The sequence below is a fragment of the Amblyomma americanum genome, chromosome 7 (genome assembly GCF_052857255.1).
Source record: "Amblyomma americanum isolate KBUSLIRL-KWMA chromosome 7, ASM5285725v1, whole genome shotgun sequence".
Classification (NCBI taxonomy): domain Eukaryota; kingdom Metazoa; phylum Arthropoda; class Arachnida; order Ixodida; family Ixodidae; genus Amblyomma; species Amblyomma americanum.
Genome location: NC_135503.1, coordinates 16,165,347 through 16,187,833, shown reverse-complemented (window position 1 = coordinate 16,187,833; position 22,487 = coordinate 16,165,347). Strand labels below are relative to the sequence as shown.

The window sequence follows — 22,487 nt, the reverse complement described above, 5'->3', positions numbered from 1 at the left end:
AAATTTTTAAAGAAATGTAGAGCGCATTGTTGGCATATTTAGATTAAAAGTAAGGCGAAATGTTTTATTGAAGTGCTGTAGGATTATTAATTTACCAAAATAGGAATCACAAGAAGTGTCATCTAGGTCGCCATCTTGCGCCGAAGGTTGTGCCAGGAGTGCTTGGGTGGCGAGTGAAATGAAGTTTTTAGAGCGTTTCGCCAAACATTCTTAACATATTTGCAACAAATAGGTTCATATCAGAAGGCTAAAGTGCCGTCTGCAACAAGTAGTTCTCGCCGAGGTAGCAGCGTACCTTTTAGATGTAAAGGTGAGCGATTTTATTCCGTCGTTTGATTCGTAGTTTTCTGGCGTTTTGTGTGTCCCGTTTTCTAAATACACTTGCAGTCGCTCGCATATTATTCAGATTAGCTTTCGGTCTCCTAAAATTTCTCTTCCACTCTTGCTCAATCTGGCTCACCGTGCCCAATCGTCGAACTTCCTGTATATACATAGGCTTAATCCGAGGAATCATTGCGTGTTTAAAGTGAGGAAACACGTGTAAACTGTGCTTTTTGTGTTGTTCTTGTTTTTACGCAGCAGTGCTAGTTTCTCGCATATGTTTTCCGTCCTCCAGTATGCGGCGGGCTGCGGTATAACTTTGTACAGGACATCTTCGTCCGCTACACTCCGGCTAGGAGCGAGCGTAGTACGGCCGGCCGTGCATCCTGGCTTTCGCATTTCGTCGCATCCGAACGCATTGTCTGGTGCGCTCTTCTCGCATGTCAGCGCAGTTTTCACAGTATGGCTTAACTGCTTGTGAAACAGCGGTTTCGATATTGCTGATGAGAGGAGCATCGCGATCTGCGCCGCGATCACCCCGGGGCCCGGAGGAGAAACGAACGCACAGTTCGCTTCTGTCGAAGTGGGTGAGGTCATTCCTTTTTCCGCTTGCGCAGATTTTTTGTTTTTTGTGCGTGTTTCATTCTTGGCACGCGCGCGAGATTCCTAGTGACGAACGGCACGGCGATCCTCCCGATGGAGTTTCGAAATGTCGCATCCGATCTTGGGTAGTCGTCGAGAGAAGATTGTAATCGCTGCTGTGCGAGCCGCGCCTTCTGACGCATGCCGGCGTCGGCGATGCGGGCGGAACGCGGCGGTCAATCATCGTTCTGTCGCCTCTTTGCCTTTCCGGACTTCCTCATCCTGTGCCTCCTTGCTCCGCTTTGAAAATTCGACGGGGACGAATAAATGCAACTCGTATGGCGCCCTCGTTGATTCGAGGTTGTTTACGTTCGGATTCGGCATGGGCGGGACCGTTCGTGTGTAAACAACTGTTTCTTCTGCGTTTGATCGTAAAAGGACTAGAATTTTGCTTCTCGCGTTGTTTCGCTCAAGTAACCTGACCATGGCGCCAGTTGCAAGCTGCACTTGCGGTCGTTCGCTGAACCACCGAGTATTGCGGATGGGAGGGGTCGTGCGTAGTATACTAGCAAAGCTGTCTTTTGTGCTCAGAATACAGACATTTATACTTTGATGTTTGTTTTGTGCGTGCTTTAATGCTTCCTTGTATGTGAGTGGCGCTGATGAGTGCTTATTGCCACCTTCACTCGGACCGTAGCTATAATATGTAACAAAAATAAAAAAAAAGCTGCTCTGCATATATGTGAGCACCAGTGCCTGCAGACATTGCATGCTGTCAGCCAACGCTGTAGACTTCCTATGTAAGTGTAGTGGGCTGTACATTGTTGCAGGCATTGTAAATATTTAAGTTTGTATGCACAGTCACTCCTCTGTTGCTTTATTCTGGTTGGGCATTGAATGTGCAACAGCAGTGCTTGTTTCTTATCAAAGCAGGACGTGAAATCCTGGCATGGGGCAGTCTTGCTACCATTGAAGTGCTCAAGTTATTATTTAGTGGCCGGTATGACTGCTACAAAGGCAGGAATGTACGTGTAGATCCTCTGTTTATTTATTTATCACAGTACCCGCAGTGCCCTTGGGCATTGTAGCGCGGGGGGGGGGGGGGGGGGGGGGGAAACAGAGGCAAGAAAAATATCACAGGTAACGCAACATCCCGTGCACATCGCCAACACCATGAATACATCGTGAATATACTTCATGGGAACGATTTAAAACAGACGCACACGTGCAAACACACACAAATATTAGTATTCTATTTCAAAAGGGATACAGAGTTATAAAATACCTCGTTTGAGTGTATTGACACGATATGCGATGGAAGCTTGTTCCATTCACCTACAGTTTTGTAAAAAAATGACATTTTGAAAGCTTGAGTTTTACAGTGTATTTCTTTAATCTTATTTGCATGGTCTAGTCTCAGTGACATGTTATCAGGCTTTTATAAATACCTTTCTGGATCTATACCTGTGCGAGAGTAAAATATGTTGTGAAAAAGTTTCAGTCTAAGATACTCCCTACGTTTCTGTAGTGATGTCCAGCCCTTTTTTTTCCTGTTGAAACACTGAAATTCCTAGCATAATTTGAAAAAACAAAACGAATAGCTATGTTTTGGATTCTTTCTAACCGGTTTACATCGCATGCCACCCATGGATCCCACACAGCGCAGGCGTAATCAAGAATAGACCGCACATTTCATTTGTACAATGATGCCTTGGCCTGAAGTGGTAACTTCCTTGCATTTCTGCGCAGGAAACCTAGAACTCGGCATGCTTTACTTGTGATGTGATCGCCTTTTATTTTGTGTCACCTTTTACTTATCATTTGTTTTTCAAGCTTTCAAGGAGTCTTTCTGCCTGCCTGAGGTGCAAGTATAACCTTCGTTAAATATGCCTTTTTGTTTAGAGCTCTGTGCAGGGTCTCATTTGGTCCAGATTTTCAGTTGGAGGTGATTTTGTTCACAAGCACCCACTGTTTGATATCATATTGTAAGCTGTGTTTCGAGGAGTTTGCTGGTGAAAAACTAGCTTCCCTAGCAAGCCGGAGTGGTGCTGGCCTTGTGGTTACGGAAGTGCTTCTCGTTGCAGTGTTCCTGGTTGAGCAGCCAGAGGCAGGCGAGTAGCAATGCCGCTGGTGCAGCGGCTGATAGAACCAGTGCATGTGTCTCGGGGCACTTTACCCCTGGATGCAAGGGGTGCTCCTGCTGTGCAGGTGAGTGGTCAGAGCATGCAGTACTGCCTTCCTGTTCTTGTCTTTTGAGAAGCAAGGATAATATGAAAGAAGTTTTGCCCCTTACCCTCCATGTACGGCGTTGGTACTGCCTCCCCTGTATGCACATCTGTACTTGGGGTTTTGGGTAGCCATAATGCACCAAATGAGAGCCGTTCAGCGTGTATTGATTTTTGCAGGGATGAGGCAATTTTCGTTGATCTGGCCCGAAAGACGCACATTCGATCCCGGCCGCGACAGTCGCATTTCTTTGGGGGCGAACTGCTAGAGGCCCGTGTACTGTGCAAAGGCAGTGCACGTTAAAGAACCCCAGGCGGTCGAAATTATCCGGCGCCCTCCACTACGATGTTCCTCATAGCCTGAGTCGTTTTGGACGTTAAACCCTATAAAACCAAACCAATTTTCATTGATGGAGAAAGCATTGTAAAATCTGCTCTGTGCAGATTCGAGCCCATTAAGACTGCTTTGAAAAAAAAAATAGTTTATGCACGCCTCCACACTGAACCATCAAGTGGCACCAAATTGATGTTATAGGAAATGTGCTACGGATTACTTTTGCTACTTATAGTTTCACTACTCCAGCTATTAATCTCATGATGGAAGTGATAGTCTCAAAGAAATTGATTCAGGGTGCATTTCACGTTATTTTAAGCTTTAGGCTTTACAGGCTGGGCGATATTATTATTTTTTTTTAAATGCCCACACTTACGGATGTCTCATGCGTGGTATTATTGCTGTGCGCGTTTAATTTTCTCCAGGTTCCGAGTGAGCTCGAATGTGTAACAAATGGCTCCCTGGCCAATGTCGTGCGGCAACTCTCGTCGCTGTCCAAGCATGCACATGACCTTTTCGGTGCCCTGTTTCAAGATGCCACAGCTTTGGTCAGCCGAGCGGCAGCCCTTCAGGAGAGGGTTGACCGACTGGCTCTCAAGGTCACCCAACTGGACTCCACAGTGGAAGAAGGTCAGTAGCCAACTGTTATTGTGCTGAACTTGCTTCTGTGTGCAGTTGTAGCTGCATTGTGGAGACATTGCTGAAATTGTAGTTGCCATGGAGAGCTAGTGAAACAAAAGCAGAAACATCGTCCTTTTGCCATGTCAGTAGCCGAATCCTTAACGTGCTGTATTTGCATCTGTGGGTAGTCACAGCAGGGATTGTGGAAACATTGTTGAAGCCACAGGAGGCATTGTGAAAAGACTGCTGATATTGCAATTGTCATGGAGAGCTAGTGAAACAGAAGTGAAAATATATCCTTATGCCATTTCTAACTGCCACTCTCAATATCCCAATCGCCTGCTTCCTCATGCAGTGCCGTTTTTCTTCAGCATCTCTCTCCGAAGTGCGCATTTCGCGAATTTTCTCTGCCTTTGTTTGGCCGGTGAATTTCTCTCAGTGATGTGTGTGTGTTTGCTGTGCAGTGTCTCTACAAGACATCCACATGCGCAAGGCCTTCCGCAGCTCCATAGTGTATGACCAGCAAGTGGTCACTCGTACCACTATGCCTGCAGGAATGCTCGAAATGTATCAGGCATGTGACAAGCCGCCACCCTTGGACAAGCTAAACCCCTACAGGTACTGTGGTTCATTTTTGCAGCCGGTGGCCAAACGGAAAATGCAGTTAACTTCATTTAGCTTTGTTCTGCTAAGTTTGGATTTGTGGTCTTAGTAGCATGGAAAAAAAAGAAGCTAAAAGCACTCTTTCTCATGTTTCCTGCCATCTCTTGTAATCCATATTGGCTTTTGTGGTTTCAGGTTGGGCTTTGCTTGCCAAGTAGTTTCGGGCTAGGTGTTGGCAAAAGACAGGCGAATTATAAGGGCTTGGTGCAAAATCAGACTAGGCTGACACCAGTGTGTGCCGAAGAACCACTCCAAGACCTTGTGTGCTGCACACGCCATCAGTGCTGATAAGAATGATAAATGACTTGATTGACAGCATAGCTTTGCAACACTCTTGACACTGTATGCCAACTGATAGTAGTATCTGTTGGTAGAACTGGAACAGATTGCGGCCCTGGCTGTGAGAGGGCACTGAGTGGCTTGTTTCTCATATTGTAGTAGTACTTTGTTTAGTATCACAAGGGCAACCAGGATGACTTTTTTTTTTTTTTGTCACGAAGTATAAAATGCTGGCATGGCCAGATTACTTTCTCAGAGAGAAGATGCATTGTCTGAAGTGTAAGAAATGACAACATTGAGCTTTTTGTATGTTGCGTGTATTACATCTGGCCTGCCTTTGTAACTTCCTGCTCACTAGCAACGCCAGGAGCAAATGGTGACCTTCAGGGATGCAGCTTTCTTTCCACTGAAGGTGTTTCAGGGTCCCTTTAAGCATCAGGGCTGTAAATGCTTTTGATCTTTGCTACAAATTCAGGATGCTGTCATCAGGAGTATAGTTTGCCATAAATTAGATTTTTGTTGTATTTTTGCTATCATTCGTTACTTGAGACGTTGGCCAAACATGCACTTCGCTTAACCTGTAGGGATGATGGCAAAGATGGCCTGAAGTCGTACACTGATCCCGGCTACTTCTTTGAGCTGTGGAGGCGGGAAATGCTGAAGGACACGGAAAGGATAATGCTTGACAGAGGCAAGAAGGTGAGTGCTCATTTGGTTAAAGGGTAAAGTTCCTCTTTGTACTAAGAGGCAGCTCTGGTGGGGCAGAGCTTTTTATTTGCTCATTGATATGGAAAGGCTATAGATGTCTTGTATCATGCTTTTAAATTGGGGAACATTTGTCCCAGCAATAGACACATTTAGTTGGACTGTGGCTAATGAATGCACATGCACAAACACTACGTATCTATTGCGTTTTGTGGGCATACGCATGCTGGAAACCATAGCGTGAGCATGCTACAGGCACCTTATGGGTTGTGTTGACAACATCGCAGCATGCGACTCGCAGGATTTGGACCAAATACAGCTTCACCACTGCATTCGTTGATGCGACAGCTTGCTCAAAATTGCGGCACTTACTTTTAGTTTGGATACTCACACCCATATGTCAAGGTGTGACAGCTAGCCCTTGTTTTTCAGATAATTTAGCGATTTGCAAGCTGTCATAATAACTTCACCACCAGGAGAAACAGTTCTCCACTTTGTGTCAGCTTTAACATTTTCTCTGTTCTCATAGTTTTCCTCCTTAAAAAAACTAAGGCTGGTAATGCACTCACCATTGTCATCAATAATTGCAGAAAAAAAAGTTTCTTCAGCCTAGCACTGAAACGCATTCACTTATTGTCATCAGATGGCACCACAGTATGTATACCCACTCAAGGAATGCTGTGGCACAGTGAACTGAAAGGGTGTCGGTTCTGCTGTTTGCAACACACTGAGCACTGTATATGCTAGTGTGTTACATATGACTAACTAAATATGTCTAATAATTTTTGGTGTTTGACAAGGCCTAATGAAGTTGGCTACTGTGATTCATTGTTATCGCGTGGACTTCAAAAATGGACTTATTCTTGGGGGGAGGGAGTTAACTGGAGAGTTCATTTCTCATTGCTTGTAATAAGAAAAATTATTGCATAGAAAATTATTCAAATAGTGCAGTATATTTAAAAAAAGGAAGAAATGCAGTATGTTAAGTATTTTCTATATGATTATTATTGTTTTTTCTGTTCCCTGTGTTTAAAGTTGGAACTGTCGCAAGATATTAATGCCCTTATTAAATATCTACTCCTTGCATTTTTCACTTTTTCACTTAGCTACACCTTAGAGTAGAAGTAATGGTCTTATGAGCTCTGAAGGCAAAAATGCTGCTGTTGCGAATTTGCAGGAATCCAGTGTCTATTCTTTGAAAACATTTTTTTTATGTTGTGACCTTGAGGCATGTGGGCAATGTAAATTAGCTATGCCTTAAGTGTTGACTTGATATAGACTGCGTGCAAAGTTAAGAAAATTATAGCTATAAAATACCAGAATACCACTTGCAAACCATTTTTCGATTTAAAAGTATTTAATGTGACATACACGACCCCTTGGGGTTAACAGCAGGTTCTAGCCTGAATTCTGAATTCAACTTCTGCTACAGTAACCTTGGTGAACACGTTGCCGCTATTTTGCAGTGGTCATGTAAAAAATTATTTTGGTGCATTTTTCGTTCTGCTGACATGCTCAATTGTCAATACTAAAATAAATACTAGAAACATTGATTACCGAACATAGTAAGAGTTGCATGCTGGAAAAATGGGGCAGCTGAAAGCAGATATAGACTAGCTTCTAAAATGTGGTACTTTTGGCGTGCAAGTTGTCTGGAATGTGGCCTTGAGTGTGGCTCCACTAAGTGGGCTGAACTTCCTGGAGCTGTCCCTCTGTCGCTCTCTTCCCACTTTAGTGACCCCCTTCCTCCTTGTGCATGTATGTGTAATTGATGTTTGAAATCTATTTTTCTCTCTGTGAATACTGGTTAATTAAAGCAACCACATGTGCACTGAACAAAGGCTTAACACTACGTCCTGATTGTTTAGTCTGTGCGTTTATTTTCATATAACTTTCCATGGCCTTTTGAGAAACTGTAAAGCTCCCAGTAATCTTTTTGTATCACAGTTAACAAACTAATTGAAAAAAAGTTGCTGCTTAATTTTAGTGGTTGAATGTGTGGTGTGTGTGGGACTGAGAGCTTGCCAGTTTTAGCACTAACTTTACCTGAGGGCTGTGAAGCATGTTAGGCCTGCCTTCATTCCGAATACCGAGTTCAGTGTTGTGCTTCAGAAATGCTTTGCCAGCTCCCTGTACTCAACACCTTTTTGTTTTGCTGTGCTTTATTTTCTGCCTTGGCCCTCTGCTTGTCATCACAGCTGATACACTCTAAGGATGGAGCTGAGGTGAGTGCTGCCCTCTGCCTGCATGAGTCTTTTGCTGCTTTAGTTTTGATGCTTGAGGAAAAGGAGTTGTGTCAGAAGCCTGAATGTGAATATAGGATGTGAGTGGTTCTCCAGTTTGCTTGTGTGGAGCACTGCCATGTTGTTTGGAGCTTCAATATTGATTGCGTTGTGTTGTGTTGGGTTTAATGGCGCATAAGCAACTAAGGCTATCATGCACCTTAGTTGATTGCTTTGATTGCTTTCATTTTTCTTGTGTATGTGTGCTCTTTGTCTGAATAGCGAATTTTTGGCCCTTGGTTTTGTGAAGCATTTTTGGAAATGTGGGGTTAACTTTATAGCTCTAGTGGTTTATTTTTTCCTTGAAAAGACCGATTATTGCTTGGAAAACAATACTGCGCATGTCGCTTGACAGTTTCTGGAGGCAGCTGTATTGAGCAGTACTAACAGGTAGTAGCGCAATGAGAGAGCCAAGTGCAAGTTTGCATTATCTATGCATGCTCCAAAAACTGACATTGTTTGTAATTGTGCTTTCTTTTCTTGCACAAAGTTAATGCAGTTTTGGTGCTGTTGGTGTTGCGGTGAAGGGCTTCTTTGCTTGTGATGACTTCCGCAGTCGCCATCAATCTTATTGTGACTTTATCCGCCCTTGTGACAGCCCAACCGAGTGAGGCCTGAAGGAAAAAAGCACAAGAAAGTGCGGCAGCCACACAACACTCGGGAGCGCTATCGGCAGCTGGCCACCACGCAGGAATTCCTGGACCACACACCCATTTACGGGACCACTCCATATGCCAACAGGGTGTCTGCGCAGGGTGCTGTGCCCATGCCACAGCACGTTCCCCTGCAGCAGCCACAGGCACCGGCCACCACTCTGCCCGACGGACCTGTGCGGCCAAGCAGCCTCGAACTTGCCCCCGGTGCTCACTATCCACCGCCACCACCCGCCTACTCGGAGCATGTCCCGCCCCAGTCGCCAAACCACTACCCTCCACCACCACCTTACGTGGAGCAGCCTGCACCATCTCCTGCCAACGGAAACGGGACGCCGTCGCGTAGGCCGCGTCCCACACAGCCGCCACCGGCACCACCCACGACGACTGGTTCCGGCTCCAGCGGCACCTCTTCGCCAAGCATCACGGGGGGTACCCCGTCAAGTGGAGCCAGTCGCCACCGAACAACAAGCCAGAGGGAGACCCTTCCGCCGCCTCCACCACCTCCTGAAGCGTCCACCGGAGGTCCAACCATTCCTTGCACTACAGAGGCAGCACCCCCTCCGGTGCACCAAACAAGTGTGGACAATGGAGCGGCTGACAGCATGGAACTGCCCCCGCCACCGCCAGCACCAGATGCGGCAATGGACACCTCTGCAGTGCCAGCAGCGGGTGTGGCTGCAGCACCACCACCTCCGCCACCACCTCTGCCTCCGGCAAATGGGATGACTGCAGCACCTCCGGCCATGGTCAATGGTGGTCTTTCCAACGGCATGCTGGCCGAGTCTGAAAGCTCTGGCTCGAGCAAAGGAACAGTGCAGAAGGAGGAGAGGGCTACCCCTGCCCCTGTGAAAGGGGTGACCGCTGCACCGCCGACTGATGCTAGGAGTGACCTCCTGGCAGCCATCCGAGAAGGTGTGTAGCTAACCTGTGCCACTGTTGTGTTGATATTTTGCATTCTCTCGGGTACCATTTTGGTTTTGTATGAGTGCAATCATTTTGAAAAGCTTATGCTGTTAAAGCTAATGACGTTGCTGCATTGGTCTAATGCATTTACTTACCCAGGTCCACAACACACTTGCTGTTTGCAGATTGGCCGTGGCATTTCATGTGTGTATTTAGCATCAAGCAGGCATCATGTTTGCATCTGTTTGCGTGGTGCTTCCACTGCCCACTAAAAATGGCTGGCAACTGAAATTTGTGCTAACCAGATTGGTTGCACTGGCACTTTTGGAGTGAAAGATATATTTGCACCACAAGTCCTTCGGCTATGATTCTGCTTATACCGTATTTACCCTTTTGATGAAAGCACTTTTTTTGTAAAAAAAAATCGGTGATAACTTGGGAGGTGCGTTTACTACGTGGCATAAAATTCATACTTTGGTCACTTAAAATTTCGTCAAGCTTTTAATGAGCAATGCAGGATGTGTGTTTTTTATGCGAGTTCATTGTGCAAGAAAATGCGGCATTTCTTGAGCTACAAGATTCATCAGGCAGCATGTTAAAAGGGAGGTCAGTTGACTGCAAGTGTGTCATTTACTGTAGTGCTTTTCTGTTCCAGCGTTTCCTTCTGTGCTTTCTTTGCAGCGGACTTCTTGTAGGATTTGCTGTTGTCTTTGGTAATGTGCCCTTGTTATGACAGCTGCCATAATGCTCCCATCTTTCAATGGACAGTTAGGAATAATGACAGTGAATTGTTTTGGCAGTGTAAAGTTGAAGCCCTTTTGTTTAAATTATTGGTGCCCTTTGCAGTCATTTGGTGGTGGGATTTGTGCAATAAAGCAATACCACATAGCTACTTTTAACAGCCTAGGCTCCCAGTATGATTTTGAGATGGCCCTACTGTCTATGTATTTCTTTCTCTGCGCTATGACAACTTTAATTGTTCCTATGCAGCTGGTATTCAGGTGCGACTTTTCTACGGCTGGTGCATGAGTTGACAAAACCATGAGGGATGGTCTTTTTTTTCCAGGCATTAAACTGCGACGAGTGGAGGACTTCAAGCAGAAGCAGGTGGAGAAAGCAGCACAACCTCATGATGTGGCTTCCATCTTGGCCCGGAGGGTGGCCATCGAAGTGTCAGACTCTGAGTCGGGCTCGGACAGTGAATACGACAGTGACTGGGACAATGAAACGGAGTGCTGAATGAGCACAGTGAGGTTAGTAGTTTCTCAATTCTCTTTTAGCTTTTTGATTATGGTAATTAGAGAGCTCCCTTGCATTGCTGCATCTAAATTGACTTTGTTTTGCAGAAGTGGCCAAACAAAATTGAGCGTGTCGACCTGTATGCAGACCGACTTACCATGTACAGTAAAAGCTCGTTAATTCGACACTGACGGGACCGCGAAAAATTGTCGAATTAACCGAATGTCGAAATATCGAATGAACCACAAAAAACATGAAATTTGCCCCAGCATGACATACCTTTATTTGGCAAAGAAGTTTGTTATCGTCGTCTGCTTTTTCGGGCGAATTTGAGCGGCTACAATAGCTCTAACAGCTGCCAGGTGCTCCGCGGCACGCGAACCATCCGGAATTTGTTCACAGAAGTCTTCCAGCACGGACAAGGCTTCTGCGGCTTCTTTCACCGTGCGCTTCGGTGTTTGGGGCAGGTGCTCACAATCGTCATCTTCCGACGAATTGTCGTTGTCGGCGCCTGTCACTTCTTGGATGATTTCGTCCTCGGTCAGTTGACCGGCAATGGTGACACCATCATTGATGGACACGTAATCCGCGAGCCGCACGGCAGGAGGCAAAACGCTGTCGAAACAGCTGTCTTCTGTGGTTGCGTCAGCTGCTTCTGTCGGCAAGGTGGTTCTTTTAACATCATACTTGACCATCACGTCAGAGCGTGAAACATCATCCTTCAGCACCTTCAATATTTCCACTTTCGTGGCTAGGTCCTTCGCATGGTTGTACTTCGGCCGCTTTGCCGGTGTCGCCATCGGAGCAGGACGCGATGGCGAGGCGCGCAGGCACGGCGCGCTACGCACTCGAAAACAGCACAGTAAACACGCTGGCAAAGCACGCAATATCCAGAAAAGGCGTGTTAGGGTTCAATAACCACGATCGTAGCAGCAAGAAACACGGGGCAACGACGACACACGCCAAAACGAGACTTGCTGAAGATAGGGTTAACACGACGACTGAGCACGACTGCAAGAGGCAACGAAGCACAAAGAAAGACACCGGGCGCTTCGGCCACTGCTAACCTTGCTTCCCTCGCCCTCTCTCGCACTGCTGATGACGATGACCGTACGGATGGCCTACGCTACATTCTTTTTTTCCAACTTTACAGTAGCGCCGCTCTTGGCGGGCCGTGGAACTAGGTCGAATTAACCGATGGGCGGTAAAATTTGTCCGAATTAACGAGAGTTTTGCCCCATAGACTCCTATATATAATTGTAGGGACCATGCGTGCAGGTCGAATTATCCGATTGTCCGAATTAACGGGGGTCGAATTAACGAGCTTTCACTGTATACCTGTGTAATGAATGCCCTTTTTTTCCAGAAAAGTTGACATCAATTTTAGGTTGAGGATTCATTACGCGGGAAAAACTTTCAGCAGATTTTCGGGTCGAAATTTTATATCATACGCCAGTCCGTTTGTCCATCCATCATCAACAAAAGCACGTGATCGTACACGTTTGTGCTGCCGGTATTTAGCATTGTTCACTTCATAAAGTATTTTCTGCATCATGTTGTGATCTCTGATGATTTTGTGGCAGCCGGCGGCACCGGCCAGTCGGAGCGAGATAGAGCAAACATGCTGAACATTAGCCTTGAAGGTCAGGTGCGCTTGGGGGGGTCTGAAAGTCCTGTTTCCTTCCTGGCATTTCGGTGCAGAGAATGTTTTATAGTATTCTGGTTTAAACTGCTACACTCCTCTCTGATGCTCAGGCACTTGCTGGCTTTCTAAGCATATGGTGGTGCAGCCGGGCGCCCGCCGAACAAGCCATCGTGCGAGCCGGCGCCGGCGTTTCTGTCATGTTTGCCGAGCACACCACCCCACTTCCAGAAGCTGTCACCAAAAGTTGAACGAACGTTCCGTGATGTTATGATATGCAGCATTTTGGCACGCTGTCAAGGTCTGCGTTGCAGGTGGCATGAAAACTGAGGAGCCCACTATGAAAGTCTTAATGGTTAACAAAAAAAAGTAAATTCTCAGACAAAAGTGGGCGATGGGTTCATTATACGAGTAAGTTCATTACGTGAGTATCTATGGCATAAAGGTACCGTATTTCTGCGTATAATTTGCGCCCTCGCATAACTTGCGCACCCTTAACTTATCACCCGGGTTTATAAAAAAAATTTTTTTTTTTATAGTACCACCATCATCCACGTGGGCTCTACCCTATGGCTCTACCCAGTAGCATTCGGCTATCCCGCGTGTTTGTTCAGAAGCTTATTGAATCTTTTGTGCACTGGGCATTCATGTTGGCGTCGGGGGCCGCTGGTACAATTGTGGCGGCACCAGCGGCATCGCCACTCGGAACGGCCAGCAGCGCTTCCGGGTAGGATCGGCAGCTGATAGAAGAGCCGACACTGCTGTTTGTTTGGCTGATGCATGTGACTCGACTGCCGGCTACGCTTTTCTTGGTCGCTCTGAATGCTTGTGTTTCGTTGTTCGGTTGTCTTGCGATGGTATCACAACTATATGGCAAGTTTCTAACCGCTTGTAATACAGTTTGCGGAGAAAAACAGGAACCGCGCCGCCACCAAGCAGTACAAATTGAACGAGAGCCACGTTCGTTACTGGCGAAAGCAAAAGTCTCCGCTGGAAAATGCAAATCCGCGAAGGAGAGCATTTCGGGGACCTGAGGAAGGCAAATTCCCCGCTGTTGGAGAGGAACTCGTACAGTATGTTAGAGAACATCGGGCCTCTGGTATCGCCATGTCGTGCGAGATGCTTCAGTTCCAGGCAAGAAAAATTGCACTTGGAAAAGGAGTCCCTGCTGCAACATTCAAGGCAAGCAGAGGGTGGGTGACACACTTCATGACACGGTATAATCTGTCTCTGAGACGAAGGACGACCCTCTGCCAGCATTTGCACCCAGATTATGAAGAGAAGGTGCTGTCATTTCACCGTTTCGTGATTGCACTGCGCAAGACCGAAAACTTAATCATGTCGGATAGTATTGTAAACGCGGACGAGAGGCCACTGACATTTGACATGCCACCCAATACTACAGTGAGCGAGAAAGGAGTCTGATCTGTCGCAGTGAAAACAACCAGCTGCAAAAAAAACAAATGTGCACAGTGATGCTGGCGGTGACTGCAGATGGGCGAAAACTACCGCCCTTTGTCATTTTTAAGCGCAAAACGCTGCCGAAAGTGAAGGTGCAAGGACGCATTCACATCCGTGTCCACGAAAAAGGATGGGTCAACAAAGCATTAATGCTTGACTGGCTGGACACTGTGTGGGGAAAACGCCCAGGCGTTTTGCTGCGGCTGCCTTCATTGTTGGTTCTCGATAGGTTCAAGGGTCATCTCGTCGACAGTGTGAAGCAGAAGTTACGGGAGAAGAAAACAAACCTGGCTGTCATCCCAAGCGGCCTAACATCTGTCCTGCAGCCCTTGGACGTTTCCCTTAACAAGCCCTTTAAAGACAATGTGCGCAAGTTGTGTGTAGAATGGATGGCCAGCGGAGAACATTCCCTCACTCCTACTGGAAGGATAAAGAGGCCTCCTTTGGAGACAGTCTGTGAGTAGATTTTAGCAGCGTGGGATACGGTTTCTCCCAGCATCGTGCAATATAGTTTTAAGAAAACTGGCCTGTCAAATGTGCTCGACGGAACTGACTGGCAGACAAGAAGTGACGTCCGTTCCCTTTATCCAGTGGGTGAAATTTATGACCGGCAGCACATTTTGGCCGCATAGGGCTTTAAATGCTCTCACATTGAAAAAGAATACTGTAAAAATGCGTGTAAGGACCGCACTTTTTTTTTTTCAGATTTGAGGGCCAGTTTTCGAGATGGCGGCCCATACATACGATTTGCAAAAAAAAAAAATTAAGTAGAAACACACCAATCAGGAAGTCGGCGCCATTTATTCTATGTTCAATCGCCACTCGCGGTGTATTCAGACTCTGAGCTGATGCTGTGCTCCGGTGCACGCTCATCCCACAAGAAGTCGCGCGGCGCAGCACGTCCGCTGTCAACGCGTAGCTGTTTGTTCTACGCTTCCATCACTTAGCAGAGCAGCTTTTCCAGTTCGGGAAACTTGCATGGCTTGCCTCGGAAAGCGCGCTTTTTGCAGCTTGTGTTCCTCAATGCATCCTTTTGGTTGCACCATCGTTGAACGCACTTCTCGGCCATGTCGAATTTCCTTCCCGCCGCGCGCTTTCCATGTTCGACAGCGAACTCCCAGCCTTGTAGCTATTAAGGTGCTTGCCCATCATGCTAAAACTACAACGCTCGGCGGCAGTAAGCGAAAGCCACAACTACGGTGAGCCACAACTCTCGCGCCTTTGACAGCCACAAAACGCTGGAGCTGGCGATACTGATGCCGATATGGATAGCGGGAGCTTGCGGCGGAGGAAAAAGTTGATGATGATCATGAGCCGTGGCCTCTGGCGCCATCCATGGGTGGCACCTGGAAGCTCCTGTGCACATGCGTTGCCTCCACGATCAAGTGTGCAGTAGCTCGCAGCTGGAGCTGGTCCCGGAGGCCAATTAAGGGGCCCACAATCATTGCACAAGGAATTGCCTCACATGTGCAAAGCAACGCATCGTTCTTCGCAAACGCTCTAATGTATGTCACCTGAAACGGAGGGATGCAGGGGTATCTGCCTTCTATTGCATCCGTCACAGTCACTTATGCGAAGGTGGTCGCGGAGCACATTCTAAGCATGGTGGCTGTCTGTAAATGCATTTAGGAAGTCATTACGCAGCAGCCGATGCAAACCGAACGTGGCCCCTCTCACCTACCCCCGTATACCCTCCTCCTCAACTTTGCGCTACCCTCTCCTCTGCCTTTTCATTCTCGCCCTCCATTCTTTATCGCCCTACGTACATCCTTTGCCGGGCTCTTTGCTTTGCTGTAGCTGTGATGGTTTTGCCGCTGCCGCCACCCGTCAAGTCGGGAATGGGTGAGAGCTGCGCTTTAAAATATGGAAGAAACTGATACATTGGTATTATTTGAGAGGCAACACTTATCCGATGCTATCTAGCGCAGCAAAGCCTTCGATGCATTAAGGGGGGGACGCAGCTTTCAGCAAAAAATTTAATTTCTTGATGCATTTTCATGAATTTTTTTTTGGCATATCAGAAATAATTTTGTGACTACTCTCGCAAAAGTTTACTGTTATATCCTCAGAAAATTTTTTTTTAATGTACATATTTCCATTTCATCATGTGAAAAGGCTGCAGAGTTAAGAAAATGGGGCAGAAGTTTGGTTCAACATTAATTGCTTTCCTAATGGCATGCTACAGGTGAAAGCATTCAGAGTTCTTTTGTTGCAATGCACAAGTTTTGGTTTCTAATTTTTTTCGAATTAGTGTTCGTTGACTTATGTACAGTAGAAAAAAAATCGTGTACAAGAAATTTAAAATTACAAATTTTAAAAACAAAAAATGTCTTGACCTGCACTATGATCCTGAGTGTAACAGAATAAACAGTGTCCAGTTAGGTAAAACAGCTGTTAAAGAATCTGCTTGGCAAGCTGAGTATCTGCGCAAAAAACTAACAAAGAAAACGTCCGTTGTTCGGGCGTTTCCCCGCAATGCATAGCCGCTGCTGTTCACGAAGCAATTTCTTTAGAGTACCTCCTGGTAGATTTCAGCTGTGAAACTTCAGTGCAGCATGAGAAAATGAGGCATACAAGCGAATGCAATAATTTTCAACAAAATTAAACTTTTTGGCCATTTTTTTTTTTATTCCAAAGGTGCGTCCATTCTTAAAGCACGCAGTCTCCCATGCAGCAACGGCCATCGTGCTACCACTGCTTCGTGCTGACTAGCCGGGTGCCTGTTCTCCCATATTTCCTTTCCCGACTCCATCAACACTTTCGGTGCCTTCTATTTCTCAACGGCCTATGCCGCCTTCTTTCCACATCAGTGGCCACTTTCTACTTACCCTGTGCATGCCTTCCGGCCCCATGTTCGTTGAAAAGTTGGCTTCTCCTGATAGCTAGTGAGTCATGTGAAAGTCTCTGTAGCTATCCTCAGTAGAGAGAGAAGAAAAAAACCACGTTATATTCACGCCTTGGTTTCGAATAGGATGTGAGATGTGTTCTGAGCAGAAAATAACACTTTATATTCGTGTAAATGCTCTGCTATCAGAGCGTGTCTGTAATAGTTTTTTGCGAGAACCTGCAGAGTTGCTAGTTTTTGCTGCTATTAAAGGCTCTGTTGTCAGATGTTAAGAGGGGAGCGTGGCCTTGAAAAGAAAAATTTTATTAATGAAGTCACAGTTTAGAAACCTTCAGGGAACGTGTATTTTTGTGTGCCGATTCTAAATATCTCATTTAATTTCATGTAAAACAATTCCTTGAGCACTTGTGTAATTTTTATGCATGTATCTTGTGAAAAAATTTGCTGCGGGAAACTTGCTGATATGTATGCCATTGGGTTCTCTTGATACTAAGGAATGCAATAAGGGTAAAATTGTCTTCCTGCCTATCATAGAACTTATGTTATAGGGTTTTAAAATTGTCGCTTCAGAAATGCGAAGAAAAGTGTGTATTCTCGTTTCTGAAATAGCAGCATCAATACCCTATAACTCAAGTTCTATAATAGCCAGGATGATAATTTTACCCTTATTGCATTCCTTAGTATCAAGACGACCTGATGGCATACATTTCAGCGATTTTCCTACAGCAAATCTTGTTCAAAGCACTTTGCAAAATAATTGCATAAATATTATATAAGTGTCCAAGAAATTGTTTTACATGAAATTAAATTACATATTTAGAATCAGCGTGCAAAAATACATGTTCACTGAAGATTTCATAAATATTACTACATTAATAAAATTTTGTTTTCAAGACCAGGCTCCCCCCTTAAGATCTTCTGCCTCAGTGGTGTAAAGATCATGATCGCACATTTTCTAAATATGGATGCAGGTTGAATTCAAGAAGAGGGTTTAGTCGGGTTGGTTCACACATGTTGATGGAAATGGCTGGACAGCACTAACGGGCGGTATGAAAGAAAACACAGAAACATACACTGACACAAATGACAGGGGATCTGGGGCAAAAAGGGGAAAGGAAAGTGCCCAACAACTTCCGGAATCTTGAATTCATTTCTTCTACATTTGGCACTTTCCACTTTTTGCCTCCGATCCCCAGCTATTTATGTTGGCGCATGTGTCAGTATTCTCTTTCATCCTGTCTCTTAGCACTGTTCAGTCGTTTCCATGCAGGTTGAGGAGCGAGCATTTGGTTAGAACGGTGTAGGGCACCCACAAACTCATTCAGTGGTGTATGCTATAGGCTTGTGCAAATAGTGGGTTTGTTTCTAAGCAAATTTTTTCTTCAAATAATTCAAAGGGAAAGTCCATTGAAGTTTTGTTGCGCCCATTGAAACTCTGTCGACCTTTTGTAAAAATGGCCATCGAAAATTCAGGAAGTCGACATACGCGAGGAGCTGACCTGTTTGCGAGGTCCGGGTAGGTTGAAGAGAGTTGTTAGTATTACGCTTCTCATGTCAGTACCCACTCCAGCTGTGATCCATGGAGTTCTACATTCAAAACATGTCTACAAAATATGTATCAGTGCACTGCTAAGACTGCAAAGCATTGCATGCTTATATATACCCTTGATGACGAGTGAGACTGCAATTTTTTAGCTATGCGCGTGCCGCAGTACCATCCTGCAGGAAGTATGAAAACTGAAACCGCATGGAAGCCAGTATTCCGGAAATATGTTCTGTTTGAAATGAACACTTTGCAGTTTCGAATACCAAACATTCAGATCAAGTCGAATATCAAATACTTGGCTGTGCGACCAAATATTTGAAGTTATTCAATATTAGCACAAGTCTGGTGGGTGCTGTTTGAGTCTCAAGGTATTGAATACCTCCTTGTAAAAGTTGCTGATTACTACTACCATATGGTCGACATTTTGCTGCAGCTGTATAGTTAAACATTGCAGTGTAACGGGGGCATAAGTGTGCATGTAACATCATTCCGTTTTCTTTTTTTCTGTTTCCTTGTTGACTTCCTTGCAGCTGCTTCGTCATCGTCATGCTGTTGTGGGCTCCCAGTCATGGCCACCCCAGCCGATGGGAGGAAGGTTGCTGCCTGTGCATTTGCTAGTCTGGTGTATGGCCACACATCTTTTCCTGAGGTGCGCTTGCTTCACCAAAAAGCTGCTCAGGTTGAAGGGTGGCATAATTTGTTCAGTATTCTGTTAACGCCCTCTGCCTTGGTGCTAGGCAGTGGTTTTTATGTTGCATTGCTGCTGTGCTTTTCTCAATTCGTCTAGATTTAGTGAGCATGGGGGTCTCTAGAGCAAGATCGATCAACCTGTCCCAGATTAATGTTCCCTTTCTCCACTTTTTTTTTTTGCTTGTTGGGAAAATTGGTGTACCTCACCTAATGACCTTTCAACAGTGCTGTGTACTTTAAGCCATGGGGGGAAAAAAAGTTGCACTGTGTTATTTTGAAAGCTGCGTGGCTTTACTACTTTTGCAGAGGCTCTTTGTGGATGTTTCATCATTCATACCTATCTGTCAAAATACTTTTTAGTGTGTTGCATATTATTACCGTGTCGGTAAGTAAATATGTTTTTAAATAAGCATTGAATATTACATAGTGCAGGAGATTTGCTACTTTCCTCTTACTGCAGTGTGCAAAAATCTGGCCTTACCAATTTCTGTGCTTTTAAGAGCAGCTTCATTTTTCTTCATAATGCCAACGATAGTTGGAGTTCTCATCTTTTAGCTCTTTTTAAATTTCATCCTTAGCTGCTGATTCTGTCTTCATGCCATACTTTGGGTCTTCAGTTTGTTGGCCATGATGGTGATTCACATGTTGAATCAAAGGGAAATGTGTAATGTACAATCTTCTTCACCAGGCATTGTGTTCTCATGCACCATATCAGACTGGCACTTCGATGTAGCCTCAACATGATTTTATTCTCTTTTATGTCTTGTTAAATGGTAGGTGCCTGCTGCTTTTTTAACTTTGTCATGCTATAGTTGGGCCCACTTACAACTGTACGGGTGACCTTGTAGGGGTGGAAACGCAAGCACCGGACACGCTTGTTGGGAAAAACGAGGCGTACTTTCAGGATTCAAAGTACAGCTGTCCATTGCAGCATAGAGCAACTAAAAACAGCAACAACATAAGTTGATTGGTGCAGCAGCTAATTATGTCTCACAAGCTTGTTTTTATACTGTTAGTTCAATTATATTCATTTTATTCGCTTATCGCTGTACCTGTTGTTAGTGGGCTCAACTATGATTGATGTGCTGCAAAAGCAGTGTACTTGTTCCTTCGCCGTCTTGTTCCATTCTTAGTTGGAAACCCAGAACCTGTTGGGCACCACTTTCCAATCCAGTGGCATTTTTTTTTTTTCCTCTAGTATTAAATTTTGAACTGCAGCGTCACCTGCCTTCCTGCAAAAACATTGTGCATGGCCTGTTCTGGCAGGGTCTCTCCTTTTCGTTCTATCTCTTTCTTTTTTCTTTGTCTTTTCAAATTTTTTGCAATACCCTGTGCCAAAGCCTAAGTGCAGTGCATGAGTTTCTCCTGCCAAATATAATTTCTGTTGTGTTTTGGGTTTGGGCTGAATGCACCTTATGGATTTCTTGTTTCATATTCTGCTCCTTAAGAAGGTAGCGATCTGAAAGTTTTAACCAAAACTGACAGTCTAGGGTACAGCATGATATTGAGCACTAAGTAGGAAGCTTTGCAACATGTGGTACTGTTTTCTGCAAGCTGCAGAGAAAAGGGCAGGAAATGCAAGAAGGTTGAGTGGGTGGTGCAGTTTAGAATGGGAAGGAGTATTGTTTTACAGTTGTGTTGTATTTTTTTTGTGCACAACTTTTGAGTCTGAAGGTAAAAAGTGAACCTGTTTTGTGGGTAATGCAGAATTGTCAGCTAGCTGCCACTGATGTCTTGGTCAGGCCATAACACTACCATTGCTCAAGAGCTCGTGCCTACTGTTTGCAAGCAGGCTAATGTCTCAAATCCCACTGTACGCTGTTGTCTCGCTTCGGGAACTGATGCTAGTGCTTCTGTGATTGTGCCGATTTGGCACCACCAGTTAACACATTCTCAGGGTGTTTCGGTATTCTTGGTGGCCAGCCGCAATGGCTTCCGTTCGTTTTATGCACAATCCGAGCACATGTTCAGTACTGGCCTCTCAGCTGTTCATGTGGAACACCTGCTAGAAGCTGCTGATGCTTTTGCAATGAGCAATAGCTTTTGCCCACATTCAGTTGAAGTCCTCCGCCTTCTGCATGCATTCCACCGACCGGCCTGGTTTGGGCGTTTTGATTGGCAAAGTCCTTGTTGCTTGCTGAAATGCTCACCTGGCAAAAAAAGAAGATTAGCGTCAATAAGAGCAGGCATCGTTTTAGACAAAGCGAAGGCACCATGCCGTTGGGTATGCCCTCTTCAGTGTTTGTGTGGGCACTTGCATACTTAAGAGGTTGGAAGCTGGTAGTCCGCCGAAGTCTGCTGTGTCGTCTCTGTGACAACGATGTTAATGCGGGGTGTGTGTGGTGCGCGTGAGATGAAGGCCGAGCACGAACTGTTTCCAGAAGTTGAAGGAGATAAACCACGTGTTCACCATCACCAGTGATGTGGTGGGACTTTGACCGAGACCGTCGAGCACCACCCATCTTTTTTTTTTTTTTTTTGCATGCAGCACCATTGCCATGTGATATGTGTTTTTGTGCAAGGAACGGCCATCCAGGTTTTTGCAAAGAGGAGGATGCCCATCTTCTGTAGGCAGGTCAGCATAACCGGAGGGGTATGATGCCTGTGGTCCTCCTGGTATGGGCACTCTGTAAATAGAAACCTGTAGATACATGAAGAACAGTGAGAGTTTTATATTTTTGGAGCAGGAATAAGTGTCTGCTGTATCCATTTCACATGGACAAAGGAAAAAAAAAACGACTAAACCTCAATTTGTATACCTGAGACCATGCATCAACACTAGTTTATGTGCTGCTTGTGGGCAATTAGCATTGTGTAAGGTGAAGACTGACGACCGAACCCTGTACCCCCACCCCACCCTTTTCCTTTGTTTTCACTAATTTGCCTAGATCGGTTGTATATGTCAAGCCCCTGATGATAGAAGAAAATATTGTTTTATTTTATACATATATATAAATATATAAATAATTATAAATATGAAGATATGAAGATTATATTATATATACATAGCTATGTAAGTGTTTTCTACATGCTTTGGTTTTCAAGCCCGAGGCAAGCTTTACCTTTGTGAGTCCGTGTCACGTGCCGTAATTTGGGCACTTTTGTATAGATAACAAATAAAGAGATGGATAAAGAAGTGCACGCGGGACGTCCGTGTCGTTTTATTCGCGCGAAGCGCCACACACGACACGTTTACACACGATGCGAGCACGCTGGCGTGTCGAAGCGCGCACATTCGCTAGGACTCGCCGTGAGAGTCGCATCGCGTACTCACTGCTGAGCTGGAGGACCAACCATGAGCAGGGACGCTGGGTGCGATCACGTCTGCGGCGCCGTGCCCGGTCTGCCCTGGACGCTCCTAACGGGAGTCCGTCGTGAAGAGCGTTGTCACACTCCGGAAGGTGTCCGTCGGTGACGCAGCGCAATGCCGCCGGTGTTTCTGCAAGGGTCGCTGTCATTTCATTGAGGAAAGGGCGGCCCAGCGTCCTGCGCG

The 22,487-nt window shown here is 45.5% G+C and overlaps 1 protein-coding gene across 2 annotated transcripts; it reads left to right on the top strand.

Annotated features, from left to right (window-relative positions):
- Window positions 1-124: 124 nt before the first annotated feature.
- Window positions 125-21,720, top strand: SCAR (wiskott-Aldrich syndrome protein family member 3 SCAR). Of its 2 annotated transcripts, XM_077631291.1 has the most exons (9): window positions 125-310; window positions 2,988-3,111; window positions 3,888-4,092; window positions 4,548-4,701; window positions 5,610-5,724; window positions 7,929-7,955; window positions 8,611-9,580; window positions 10,638-10,824; window positions 18,835-21,720. In XM_077631291.1, exons 2-8 carry the CDS (start codon window positions 3,025-3,027, stop codon window positions 10,808-10,810), a joined length of 1,731 nt encoding a protein of 576 aa, XP_077487417.1. In that variant the 5' UTR covers window positions 125-310; window positions 2,988-3,024; the 3' UTR covers window positions 10,811-10,824; window positions 18,835-21,720. The 2 variants fall into 2 exon arrangements, with proteins under 2 accessions (XP_077487417.1, XP_077487418.1); XM_077631292.1 differs by lacking the exon at window positions 7,929-7,955 and having other exon boundaries at window positions 171-310; window positions 18,835-18,972.
- The last annotated feature ends 767 nt before the right edge of the window (window positions 21,721-22,487 follow it).

What these genes read in the sequence shown, in the direction of transcription:
- SCAR (XM_077631291.1), top strand. Translation starts at nt 3,025, where the DNA reads ATGCCGCTGGTGCAGCGGCTGATAGAACCAGTGCATGTGTCTCGGGGC. An exon ending in GACAAGCTAAACCCCTACAG is followed by an intron (nt 4,702 to 5,609) that starts GTACTGTGGTTC and finishes CTTAACCTGTAG; the next exon opens with GGATGATGGCAAAGATGGCC. An exon ending in ACTCTAAGGATGGAGCTGAG is followed by an intron (nt 7,956 to 8,610) that starts GTGAGTGCTGCC and finishes CCCTTGTGACAG; the next exon opens with CCCAACCGAGTGAGGCCTGA.